The 12,479-nt window shown below is 41.2% G+C and overlaps 1 protein-coding gene across 2 annotated transcripts in view; it reads left to right on the top strand.

Annotated features, from left to right (window-relative positions):
• The window catches only part of SCARB2 (scavenger receptor class B, member 2), a 148,142-nt gene that overhangs the window by 28,474 nt on the left and 107,189 nt on the right, over positions 1 to 12,479 (top strand). For both annotated transcript variants that reach the window (XM_006871580.1, XM_006871581.1), the window contains exon 2: positions 8,993 to 9,150. In XM_006871580.1, coding sequence (XP_006871642.1) covers positions 8,993 to 9,150 — 158 coding nt within the window. The remainder of the gene's footprint in view (positions 1 to 8,992; positions 9,151 to 12,479) is intronic.

The raw sequence follows: 12,479 nt of genomic DNA, 5'->3' as shown, positions 1-12,479 counted from the left end.
CATGGTTACAATCCCCTCCATGCATCATCAACCAACCAAAGGGTATACCCTGCAAGCCTGACCCCTGATCGTCAGCACACAGCCCCTCTTCCTCTCTGGGTCTAAAGTCCCCAGTCGCTCCATCTCCCCACTTTATCATCTCTGCCTCCATCTCAGGCATCACTGCTTCTCTGGGTAGGGTGCCGCTCTCCACTCTTCTCCCTTAATGATCCCAGGGACCTCTGCTCCTAGACTGCAAAGTCAGTCACTCCCCTCCTTGCTACAAAACATCTATGTTTACATTTCCAACCCTCACAATCAGTCCTGATAACAATTATTCACCATTGTATCACAAGAGACCTATCTGCATTTCCTTTAATCAGCCCCATCCAGACAGATTGGATACTACTCAGTGGAGATTCTACCCTCCTCCATGCCCTCTGGATCTAGGTTCCCTCTTGAAATCTTATAAGCCAGTCACTTCTTGCCTTTGTAGCACCCCCAACTTTGGGTAGCCAATGTCCAACTTGCCCATCCCTATCCACTCTGTGTATGGAGGGGGTGGGAATGATCCTTGTTGTAAAGATTTGTTCCCTCTTTTGAGCTACTACATCCATAGGTGTAGGTCAAGTTCATCAAATTGTATCAGATTACTCTTTTTTTCCTCTTCTTTCTTCTTTTAGTTGAGCTCTGATCATCCAGTTATTGGAGCCAGGTCAAGTGGGTATTATCTGCAAGTGTGAGTGTTCTTGTTAATGCAATATGTCTTGAAGTTACTGAGAGACAAAAAGGCACTAATAATTTTATGCGACAAACAAGGCCAATGTCACATACTTTCTAAGGGTGTGATTGCTATAAGAAACAAACCAGACCATTAAAATCCATACTGTAAGTCATGGGAGGAAATGTATTTCTGATCAAAGAGGTAACCATACCATTCCTTTTTATTCTTGTAAAAATAACTTGCACACCTCCCAAGGAGTAGCCATTCACAATCATGGACTCATTTCGGAGTAGCCATTCACAATCATGGACTCACTTCTGACAAACAATGAACTGAACTCCTTACGTTGTTTTTGACCAGTAACCCATGAAGAAGTCATTGCCCACAAACTACAGAAGGAAGCCATGACTTCTAATATTTGGAACTGGAATTTCCTTATTGTGGACATTCAATTTCCCTTATTATAATGACCAATGTCTGCTCTCTCTACTCTTTAAAAATTGCTCCACTGTGTTATTAATCTGAAATCAGTCTTTGCTGTATTTTACAATGGTTTTGTGCTTTGTGGGCCAGAACAAGATTCTGTTTGGATGTCTGACTCAGCTAACGCATAGTCAAGGATGAAAACAGTGATGGGGTGGAAGCAGACGGTGGAGGATCTGGGTTGTAACAGAATCTGGTATCAGTTATAAATTTGGCAGACTGTCAAGGGTTGTTTTTGTTGCTGTTGTTAGTTGTTGTTTTTTAAGATTTTTTGTTTAACTAAGGTGTCACATCTAAACCAAGTCCATTGCGGTCCTGTTGGTTTAGGTTCACAGCAAATGAAATCTGTTGCTGTTAAGACCAATCAAGTCAGTTTTGATTTATAGTGGCCCTGTAGAGGATTTCAGAGGCTTAAAATCTTTGAGGGAGCAGAAAGCCTCATCTTTCTCCCATGGAGCAGCTGGAGGCTCAAACTGTGGACATTGTAGTTCATAGTCCAGTACTTATAGCATGGAGCCACTGTGCTCTCCGAAATCAAGTCTACTAGATGTTTATTTCTATCCTGAAACTCCCATAGTTAACCTGACATTTGGGAGAACAAGCTTGACTATTTACAGATGTAAGAGCAGCAGGTTTTACCCTTTCTTCTGGAAGGGGTTTTGCCCTCCTTTCTGGAAACTCTTCCATTTGGCTCCTGATTGCATGGCTTTTGGTTATATAAGACCTGACTGCAAACTAGATGAGATAAACTCATCTGGTTAGCCATCTGTTCATTCACACTTGCTGACTCTCGTGAGGTTGGGACTTCTAAGGTGATTTTCTATACAAATGAGATCTCAAGTCATTTCTTCCCCCAAAACTGTGCATCCTAAGATGCTTGTCTGGAAGAGTTAGTGAGGAATGTTGAGTTAAGTGCTATCAAGTAGGTGACAACTCATTAAGACCCTGTATAGAGTTTCCAATGGCCGACCTTGCAGTTCAAACTGACCTTGAGGTTCAGTGCATTATCTTGTAGTACCACACCATTCAGGAATTGTTGTTGTTGTTGTTGTTACGTGCCGACGAGTCGGGTTCCGACCCATCATGACCCTGTATAGGGTTTCCAAGGAGCAGCTGGTGAGCTTGCACCACCAGCCTTGTGGTTCAAACCGACTTTGCAGTGCAGCACATTAGCCCACAGCAATTCAGAGTGCTAAATCAGTTACGGTGAAAGGAGTAGGAAAAGAAGTACTGTAGAGCCAGCCAAGTGTGGGGGTGGCAGCTCAGGGAGTGTTTATCTGGGAGCCGGCACAGCTGAGGCTGTTCAGGCTTCTCTTTGTTCCACAAATGCCAGAGGGAAAGACCCAGTGTAATTGGTTCTCTTTGTATCCAGTCTTTTCTCCCTTCTCTCCATCTCTATCAACACCATTTTTAAAGAATCTGAATTTAGTTCTTAGAATCTTCTCTTTTTTTAAAAAAAAGAAAAAGATAAGGGACATTGATTTTTTTTTCTTAATTTCTCCTCTACTTCAAAAAAAAGTATCATATTTCTGTTGTGAAAAAAAAAAGCAAAAGACCCAAGCAATGCAGAAAAACATAATGCAGAGAATGGAAGACCCCTCACTGTCCTTTTCCACATAGATTAGTACTATGAAGAATTTACTGTGGATGCTTAGAGACTTTGAAGGTAAATTAAAATGTTTAATTATCTATGTTTTACCATAAGGAGCTATGGTGGATTACAAACTGGACTGCAAAACACAAGACCAGGAGTTCAAATCTACCAGTCGCTCCAAGGGAGTAAAATGAGGCTATCTGCTCCTGTAAAAATTTACAGCCTCAGAAACCATATACTGGGTTTCTGTGAGTTGAAACAGACTCGACAGCATACAACCAATCAACCATAAGAAGCCTTGGTAATGTAATGGGTTACCTGTTGAGCTGCTGACTTCAAAGTTGGAATCTGCCAGCAGCTTCGTGGGAGAAAGATGAGGCTTTCTGCTCCCATAAAGATTTACAGCCTCCGAAACCTTATACAGGGTCGCCATAAGTCCGAACTGACTCCACGGCACACGACCACCACATTTCACCATAATAATTCCATAATGACCCCAGGTGGCAGAACAGTTAAGAGGTTGACTATTCAAACCCACCAACAATTCCATGGGAGAAAAGATTTAGCGATTTGTTCCCGCAAAGATTGCAACTTAGACCTCTATGGGGCCGTCCTGCACTGTCCTACTTTTTATCTACTGTCTTATACATACAGAAGGAGCTCTGGTAGCGTAGTGGTTATGAAGCGGGCTGCGAACCACAAGGTCAGCAGCTCAAAACTACCAGCTGTTCCGAAGGAGAAAGATAAGGCTTTCTGCTCCCGTAAAGATTTACAGCCTCAGAAACCCTGTACAGGGTCGCTGTGAGTCGAAACCGACTCCACGGTACATAACCACCACCATACATACGTATTCATTTTTCACATTATCCACTTATTCCATGTAACATAAATGATACGTGCTTGTCTTATTTCTGTGTAATCTTTAAGGAGTCCTGGTGACACCATAGGATAAGTACTGAACTGCTGCTAACCGCAAAGTTGGTTCAACCCCACCAGCCACTCTACAAAAGTAAGATGAGGCTTTCTGCTCCCTTAAACCCTATACAGGGTCGCTATGAGTCAGAATCGATTTGGCTGCAGTGAGATGTAGTCTTTATAATTTTAATTGTTTGCTCTCTATAACTAACTAAGGTATTCTTTTCCTTTGAACCTTCCGGTTGTTCCCAATTTTATCCTCAAGTCCTTGTTGTTTCCACTTGAACTGGATTATGCATAGAGTTGGAAGAGAGTCATGACTGAAAACTTTCTGGTTTTGTTTGTGTTTTTCTTTCTCTCTTATTGTTTAACATTTGCTGGGTTGTGTATGTTTCAGCAAGCTTATGGGAATAACATAATTATGATTTGTCTTTAGTCTGAGCCCCTACTATTCAGTCATCCATACCTGAAGATGGTAATTAATAATCAAGATCCACAGCCACCGTATATTGAGCACTTTCTGTGTGCCCATATACAAGCACACTTCCAAAATCTCATTGAAACCTATGACGATCCTAGAGAACTTGTATTTTCACCATTATACAGATGAGTAAACAGGCACAATAAGAGTGAGTGATCAGTTTTCAAGAGGGAATTTAGTTTAAGAGTGTGTAGGGGGGAGGTAGAACTCCCACTAAATGGTTTTCATCTTGTCTAGACAGGTCTGGCGAAAAGAGATGAGGATAGGATTCTTATGACTCAATAATGAGTAATTGTTATCATGACTAATTTCAATGGTCACGACTTGTACAGGTAGAAGTTTTGTAACAAAAAGGGGAAATAGTTCACCTTACAGTCCAGGAACAGAGGACCCTAGGACCATTAAGGGAGAAGAGCATGAATGAAATGTGGGACCTTATCCAGAGAAGCAGCAACACCAGAGATGGAGGCAGAAATGGGGACATGGAGAGAGGGAGCAGCTGAGGACTCTAGATTCATGGTAAGAGAAAGACTGAGTGCTGGCGGCCAGGTTCTGGTGGCCAGGAGGCAGGCTTGCAGAATGAGCCCTTTGGTTGTTAAAATTAATATATATTCTTGAGTGCATTTGTGTACATCCAAAACAAACAAACAAACAAACAGAAGGAATAGAAGCAAAAATACTGTTGAATGATGATGCACGGAGGAGATTGTAATCATTGCAATGAAACAGTGAGTGTAAAACCGATGTTCTCCCATGTAAACTAGCATTCAATTCACAATAAAAACTTAAAAAAAAAAAGTGAGTGATCAATGTTGTTTTTCCTACAAGCATCACCTCTATTTCCCAAATTTTTCCATCCCCACCAAACAGAAAATCTATATTCAAGTAAGCAGTAATTCCCAGCCCTCAGCCCAAGCTCCTGGTAGCCACTAATCAATCTACTTTGTCTCAGTGGATTTTCCCAGTCTAGATATTTATATAAGTGCTCTTTTGTGTCTGGCTTATTTTACTCAAGCATAATGCTTTCAGGATTCATCTGTGTGGCTTCAGGTATCAGAAATTCATTTCTCTTTATGGCAAATAATATTCCATTGTATGGATATGCCACACTTTGTTTATCTGTTCATCTGTTGATGGACACTTGGGTTGTTTTCACCTCTGGTTATTGTAACTGAAATTGCAGTGAACGTTAATGAGTTGCCATTAAATGAACTACAATTCATGGCAACCCTATGCGTGTCAGAATAAAACTGTGCTCCATATGGTTTTCAGTGGCTGATTTTTCTATTCTAAAGTAGATCACCGAGCTACTATTATCTTTTTTGGGGGGAGGAGGAGGTGGCGGGAGGAACTGGGTAGGAGTATAGACTGAGAGTTAGGATTAGGACTATAGCTAGGTCTAGGCTAGGGCTAGGACTTCATTTAGTGTTAGGATTATGTTTAGGACTAGGGTTAGTGTTACGGGTAGGGACTAGGTTAGGGCTAAGAGTAAGGTTTGGTCTAGTTTTGGGGGTTAAGGAGCTCTGGTGGCGTAGTGGTTACAAATTGGGCTGCTAGCCTCAAGGTAAGCAGTTCGGATCTACCAGCGTTCTGTGGCGAAAGATGAGATTTTCTGCTTCCATAAAGATTTACAGCCTTGGAAAACCTATGCTGGGTCACTATGAGTTGACACTGACTCCATGCCACACCACCACCACCACCAATTTTTAGGGTTACAGTTAGGCTTCTTTTTATTTATTTCATTTTGCCTTGAAATCTACTAGATTTCCTCTTCATTTGGCAGTTCTGTAGCTACATTGTTCACTATTTTTACTCAATGGTTTTTGTTGTTGTGTTGTTGCAAGTGTATCTCTGGTTCTTTATTTGCAGTCTTGTAGGTTTTTGATTGCTTCTGTATCTGGGTGATAGAGTCATGTATGTGAGACCCTGGTTGTTCTCTGGTATTGGTTCTTTGTTCTAAGAACTCCCTTGAGTTCTTAGAGTTTGTAAGGTTAGTCTTGTTTTTACAAATTCTCTCACTTTCTGTTTATATGAAAATGACCTAATGTTGCCATCATATTTGATGGACAATTTTGCTGGGTTTATGATTCTTGGTTGGCAATGTTTTTTCTTTCAGAGTTTTATGTATGTCATTCCATTGTTTTCTTGCCTCCAGGATTTCTGCTGAGAAATTAGAGCTTAGTCTGATTAGCTTTTTTCTTTGTAGGTAACTTTTCATTTTTCCTGAGCTGCTCTCTGGATTCTTTGGTTTTGAAAAAGTTTGATTGTAGTAGGTCTTGGTGTTTTTCTTTAGGAGTCTATCCTATTTGGAGTTTGTTTAATTTCTCAATGGCTATGTTCTTGTCTTTTTTGGGGATATTGTTAAGTTTATTCAACATTATTTTAATGTTTTATTGTGAATCATGTGATAGTTTATTATCTTTCTTAATGTTAACAAAGTTTTCATCTTAATAACCCTTGGACAATATTCTCTATGATTTTTTGGTCTCTTTCTGTTCTGGAATTTCGATAACATGTAAATTATTCCTCTTAATAGTGTCCCACATAAATCTTAGGCTTTCTTCAGACATTTTCATTCTTCTATCAAGTGACTGTTGGGAGATTGTTCTTTAAGTTCAGTAATTGGACCTTCCATTGATTCAGTTCTACTTCTTTTCCCTTTCAGTGTATTATCTATTTCAGAAGTCTTACTGATCATCCTCTGGCTTTCTAATTACTGTTTTTGTAGGGTTCCCATTTTTTCATGTATTATTGTCAGTTTCCTGAATTCTTTTGCAGTTCTGTCTGTGTTTTCCTTGATTTCATCTGTAGTTTTCTCAATCATTCTCTCAGTCCCTTGAAGGTGCCTAGATAGCATTCTTTTGAGTTTTTAACAGATAGTTCTGATACCATTCCTGGTGTTGTGTTTTCTGACTTTGTATTTCAGTCACTTATTTGGGGCACTCTGTCTTGTTTCTTCACAAACGTTGAAATTTATCTGTTTTCCCTAAGACATTGTGGTGTTGTATTTATATTTGCTTGATGACTCTATTGGTGTGTTCTCAGACACTCACCACCTGTCTCCCGGTGGATGTGGTAGAGACTGGAGGTGTGAATGTGGTTTTTGGTTCCCTGTGTGTATAGCACAATTCACAGAGGGTCCACACACCTCCATAAGCACAGGCACTATGCCTGGTGCTGAAGCCCAAGCTGAGAAGCTGCACTGGAGGGGGTGCCACTGGCTGCTGTGTTGGCAAGGGCAGGGATGGCCACCACCTCGGCTACCAGAAGGATAGGAACACAGGAGAACTGCACTCCTTGTGGCCAAACTCCAGCCGAATCCTAGACCTGTAGGCCCCTGAGTCTGCGGATGGTCACACCACTCCAGGTCAGCCTGCAGTTAATTTTACACGATCATTTCATTGCAATAATTACAATCTCCTCCGAGCATCATCATTCAACAGTATTTGCTTCTATTCCCTCTGTTTTTTGTGTATTTTGGGGGTGTACACAACATTTATACCACCAAAGGGCACATTCTGCAAGCCTGCTTCCTGGCCGCCAGCTCTCAGTCCCTCTCTTCTCATGAATCTAGAGTCATCAGCCGCTCCCTCTCTCCACATCCCTATCTCTGCTTCTGTCTCTGGTGTCACTGTTTCTCTGGACAGTGTCCTGCATCCCACTTGTGCTCTTCTCCCATGAGAGTCCTAGGGTCCTCTGTTTCTGGACTGTAAGATTAACTACTCCCCTGTTTTTGATACAAAACTTCTACCTTTACAATTGTGATAGTCACAATTAATTGTGATAACTATTACTCACTATTGAATCAGTAGAATCTATCCCCATCTCTTTTCAACAGACCCATCTAGACAAGATTAAAACTATACAGTGGGCACTCTATCCTCTCCCACACACTCTTAAACTAAACTCCCTCCTAAAAACTTGCAAGCCAGTCACTTTGTGCCTTTATTGTCCCCTCATTTTAGATAGCCAGTGTCTAAGTTGCCCATCCCTATCTATCTTGTATACAGAGGGGACAGCATTGATACTTAATGTGAAGACTCCTTCTTTGTCAGTTGGTATTTTGGGCTACTACATCCATAAATATAGGTCAAGTTCATCAAATTATAGCAATTTACACTTGTTTACTTTATCAAAAATTGTTTTGTTTTATCTTCCTCTAGTCAAGTTCTGATTATCAAGCCATCAAGCCTACAGCCCAGCCCTTCATGGCTATGTCCTTGTCCATGGTCTCAGGAGTCCCCAGGTCTCACCACTCTTTAGATCAACTAGCCCTTCCTCTTCTCTCTCTCATCTCCAGGAAAACGAAAGTCTTTTGAACATGGTTGAACTCAGCCCATTTCTTCATTGCTGCCTTTCCCCCTCTTCCTTTCACCAGTAGACCAACATGGTTACCAGCAAGTGTACATGTCTGCTCATGTGTTCCCTTTGAGTTTCAGTCTTACAGGGGGGGATTGTCTTGAAGGGACTTGATTGCTTGCCTTGATGGCTTCCCAGCAAACAACTTGCTTTTTCTTGTAGGAGCCAATCAGACTGCCATTTTTGTTTTGGATTTTTCCAGCTGATCTTTCTTTCAAGAAGTATCTTCTGTTGCTCTAGCTGTTCCAGGCTGATCTTCTTATCCTTTCTAGTGGGACTGTCCCACTTTATAAGGTTCTGAATGGGGCTTAGGATTCCACCAAGGCCCTATACACTGCAAAGGCTCCACAAGAAGCCTATTTCATTGGACAAGTTCTAGAACCCTTTTGAGGTATTCCAATCAGCTATACTGCCTTATGTTTTTAAAAAATAATGCCCTTCTGCTTTTCTGCCCTAGAATATTGTGTTAAAGAATGGTACGGAGACCTTTGACTATTGGGAGACGCCTCCATTGCCCGTGTACACCCAGTTCTATTTCTTCAATGTCACCAATCCCGAAGAGATCCTCAAAGGGGAGACCCCACATGTTACAGAAGTGGGACCATACACCTACAGGTGAGTCTCACTGCTTCCCTGCCACACTGGAAACACTGGCATGTCCCCATGATGCATTGTGTGCATGCCATGTAGGGAGCACAGGCTTTGGTTACATTCTGTCTAAAATACTGCTGATGGTTGGTATGTGTGCATGTATGCTTATGTGTGGTATCTCAACGCAGCACGCCTTGGTGAACCAGACTGAGTCTCATCGTGTTGTGCTTAGAAATCAACCTACTTCCTCCTGTGTTGAAATTTTTATTTTATATTGGCTATTTATTTTTTATTTTCAAAACTTTGCAGTAAAATGCATATAGCCTGAAATTTGCTACTCAACTACTGTTTAAGTGTATAATTTAGTGACATTAATTGCCTTCAAAATGTTGTATAGCCATCACGCTATTGCCAAAACTTTGTTTATCACCCCAAATAGAAATGCAGTACCCCTAAAGCAATCACTCCCCATCTTTTCCTGCCTCAAGCCCTTGGGAATCACTAGGTTACCTACTTTGGTTTCTGAATTTTCCTATTCTTAAAAGTTTAATATAAGTGGGATCATGCAGTATTTCTTCTTTTAAGTCTGGTTGTTTACTTAGCATAATGTTTTTAAGGTCTGCATGTTCTCCTATTTTAGTTTACAACTTCATTTCTCTTAATGGTTAAAAATCTTCCATTGTATACTTCATGTTTTGTTTATCCATTCATCTGTCAGTGGGCACTTGGGTTGCTTCAAGAATGTGGTTATTAAGCTGTTAAGAGCTCCTTCCATCCATGACCCTTTGAAGGTTTCCTTTGATTGCCTTTGGTGACTTTATGGGCTTCCCCTGTCCTCTAAGCCCCATACACCTAGTTTTAGATGTAGTTTCCAAAACTAGTTTTTGCTCTGAAAGGAACTTTTTATTGTTTCAGGACTTCTGTCTGGTGGACCAGCCTTTGTATCTATCATCGACTCTTTCCTTTCCCCTCCCTGGTATAAAAGATAGGCAGGTGTCAGGGTGAGTTAGACTCTGCCCAAACCTGTTGCTCTCAAGTCAGTGTTGTCTCACAGAGATCGTATAATAACACCAAATATGGAACTGCCCCCATAGGATTTCCAAGGCAATGTGGAGCTATAGGATCAGCACTGGACTTAAACCACAATGTCAGCAGTTCAAACCCACCAGCAGTTCCGCTGAAACCCTATACAGGATTACTATGAGTCAAAACCAACTCGACGGCACTTAGCAACAACAACGTTTTTATGGGAGCAAACTGCTACATTTTGCTTCTGCTAAGCAGCTGGTGGGTTTGAACTACTGACTTTTAATTTAACAACTGATTGCTTAACCACTGCCACACCAGGGCTCCTTGATTTTTTGTCACAGCCCAATCCCAAACTCTGGGGAGTTTACGAGAATTTTTTGTCATCAGTTTTGTTTTGTTTTTTAAAGATGAGTGGAGAAAACAGACAAGATATTTCTTCTTGAGAACTGATAATTAGTAAAACATACCTTGCCGTTCTGTTGTCATGGACATTCAATAAATGGTTTTTGACTGAATCGTTATGAATCACTTGTATTCACAGTGCTGAGAATTTAGAAATAGACATCGTAAATTTGCCTTGCTTGTTCATGAGTCGGACTGCCTGTTTCTAATCCCACTCCACCAGGTACTAGTTCTCTGTGTCTATAAAACGGGTGAAAATAGGACCTCCACCTGAGAATTAGGAGAAAGATGAGGCTTCCTAATCCTGTGTCTCTATCAGTGGAACCGACTCAACGGCACTTAACAACAGCAACCACCCGAGGATTGTTATGCGGAGCCAATGAGTCAATATTTCTAAAGTGCATACGTAGACTAGTGCTGAGCACATGTTGTTTTGTTCGCTGCAGTGGAGTTGGCCCTGACTCATGGCAACCCCATCCACAATAATACCAGTCCTACACCATCCATGACAGCTGCAGATCAGACCTTTGATTCATAAGGTTTTTATTCAGAAGTAGATACCAGGCCTTTCTTCTTATTCCTTCTAAGTCTGGAACTCCACTGAAACCTGTTCAGCTTCATAGTCACATGCAAGTTTCCACTGACAGTTGGGTAGTGGTTATACATGCAGTATATTGGCTGGAAATCAAACTTTGGTCTCCTTCATGGAAGCTGAGAATGCCACCCCTTTGGAATATGATTGTTTCCTTACCATGTACCTAATACATGTACTTAAGGAGCTCTGGTAGCATAGTGGTTACGAATTGGGATGTGAACTTTGAAGTCAGCAGTTTGAAACTACCAGCCACTCTGTGGGAGAAAGATGAGGCTTTCTGCTCCCATAAAGATTTACAGCCTCGGAAATCCTGTATAGGCTTACTATGGGTCGGCACTGACTCGATAGCACTTAACAACAACAACAATACATAAGTGTTGATTTCTTGTTTTCTGTTATTATTAGTCTTAGTGGATTGCCTATATTATATCAATTGATACCCAGAATTCTAAAGATGAACCTTGTGTTATATGGAAGACCTAAAAGAAAAAAACCCACTCGAGGCCACATTTTTCAAATCTTTTAATTTTTTTTCAAAGCATTTTTATGTGTCTTATGCCTAAGAAAGTGTGTGTTGAGTAGAGTAGTTCTGCACATGAGATGATTCTGCTTGGGGACAATTAGAAGATGAACCAGGATTAGGATCTGAGTATTTGAGGTTTTTTATTAGTTTTGTTAGCTAAACTACTGTGGGTTAGAGGGGAGGCCCTGCCCAACTGCAGGAATGATCTCACGTCAGAACTAAAGAAAACTCTGTGCTTGGTAAGTGTTGTCGAGTCAGTTTTGACTCCTAGTGACCCTGTATAGGGCTTTCAAGGAGCACTTGGTGAGTTTGAGCTGCTGACCTTGCTGTTCAAACTGACCTTGTGGTCCAGTGCATCGTCCTACAGTGCCACACCAGAAAAGTCCTAGCAAACCCATTTCTTTCTGGGTCTATCCAGCCTATTACTGTGGTCATTAGCTCCATCTTCTGAGAAAACCACATGAGTTCTTTGCTCACCAAGAGAGAAAACCTACTATACTTCTCCTAAAATGTCTTTTGGGTCATTATATCCACTGACTTAGATGTATTGTTTTTGGTGAGTTTTTTTAATGTTTTATTGTGAATTATGTGATAGTTTACATGGGAGAACGTTAGTTTTACATTCATTCTCTAGTATATCATTGCATTGCCATGGTTACAATCCCCTCCAAGCATCATCAACCAACTAAAAGGTATACACTACAAGCCTGCACCCCGGTCGTCAGCACATAGCCCCTCGCCCTCTCTGTGTCTAAAGTCCCCACCTGCTCCATCTCTCCAAGTCATCATCTCTGCCTCCACCTC

This window comes from Chrysochloris asiatica, unplaced genomic scaffold (assembly GCF_000296735.1).
Source record: "Chrysochloris asiatica unplaced genomic scaffold, ChrAsi1.0 scaffold00169, whole genome shotgun sequence".
NCBI lineage: Eukaryota > Metazoa > Chordata > Mammalia > Afrosoricida > Chrysochloridae > Chrysochloris > Chrysochloris asiatica.
This window is presented reverse-complemented; position numbering and strand designations above follow the sequence as displayed.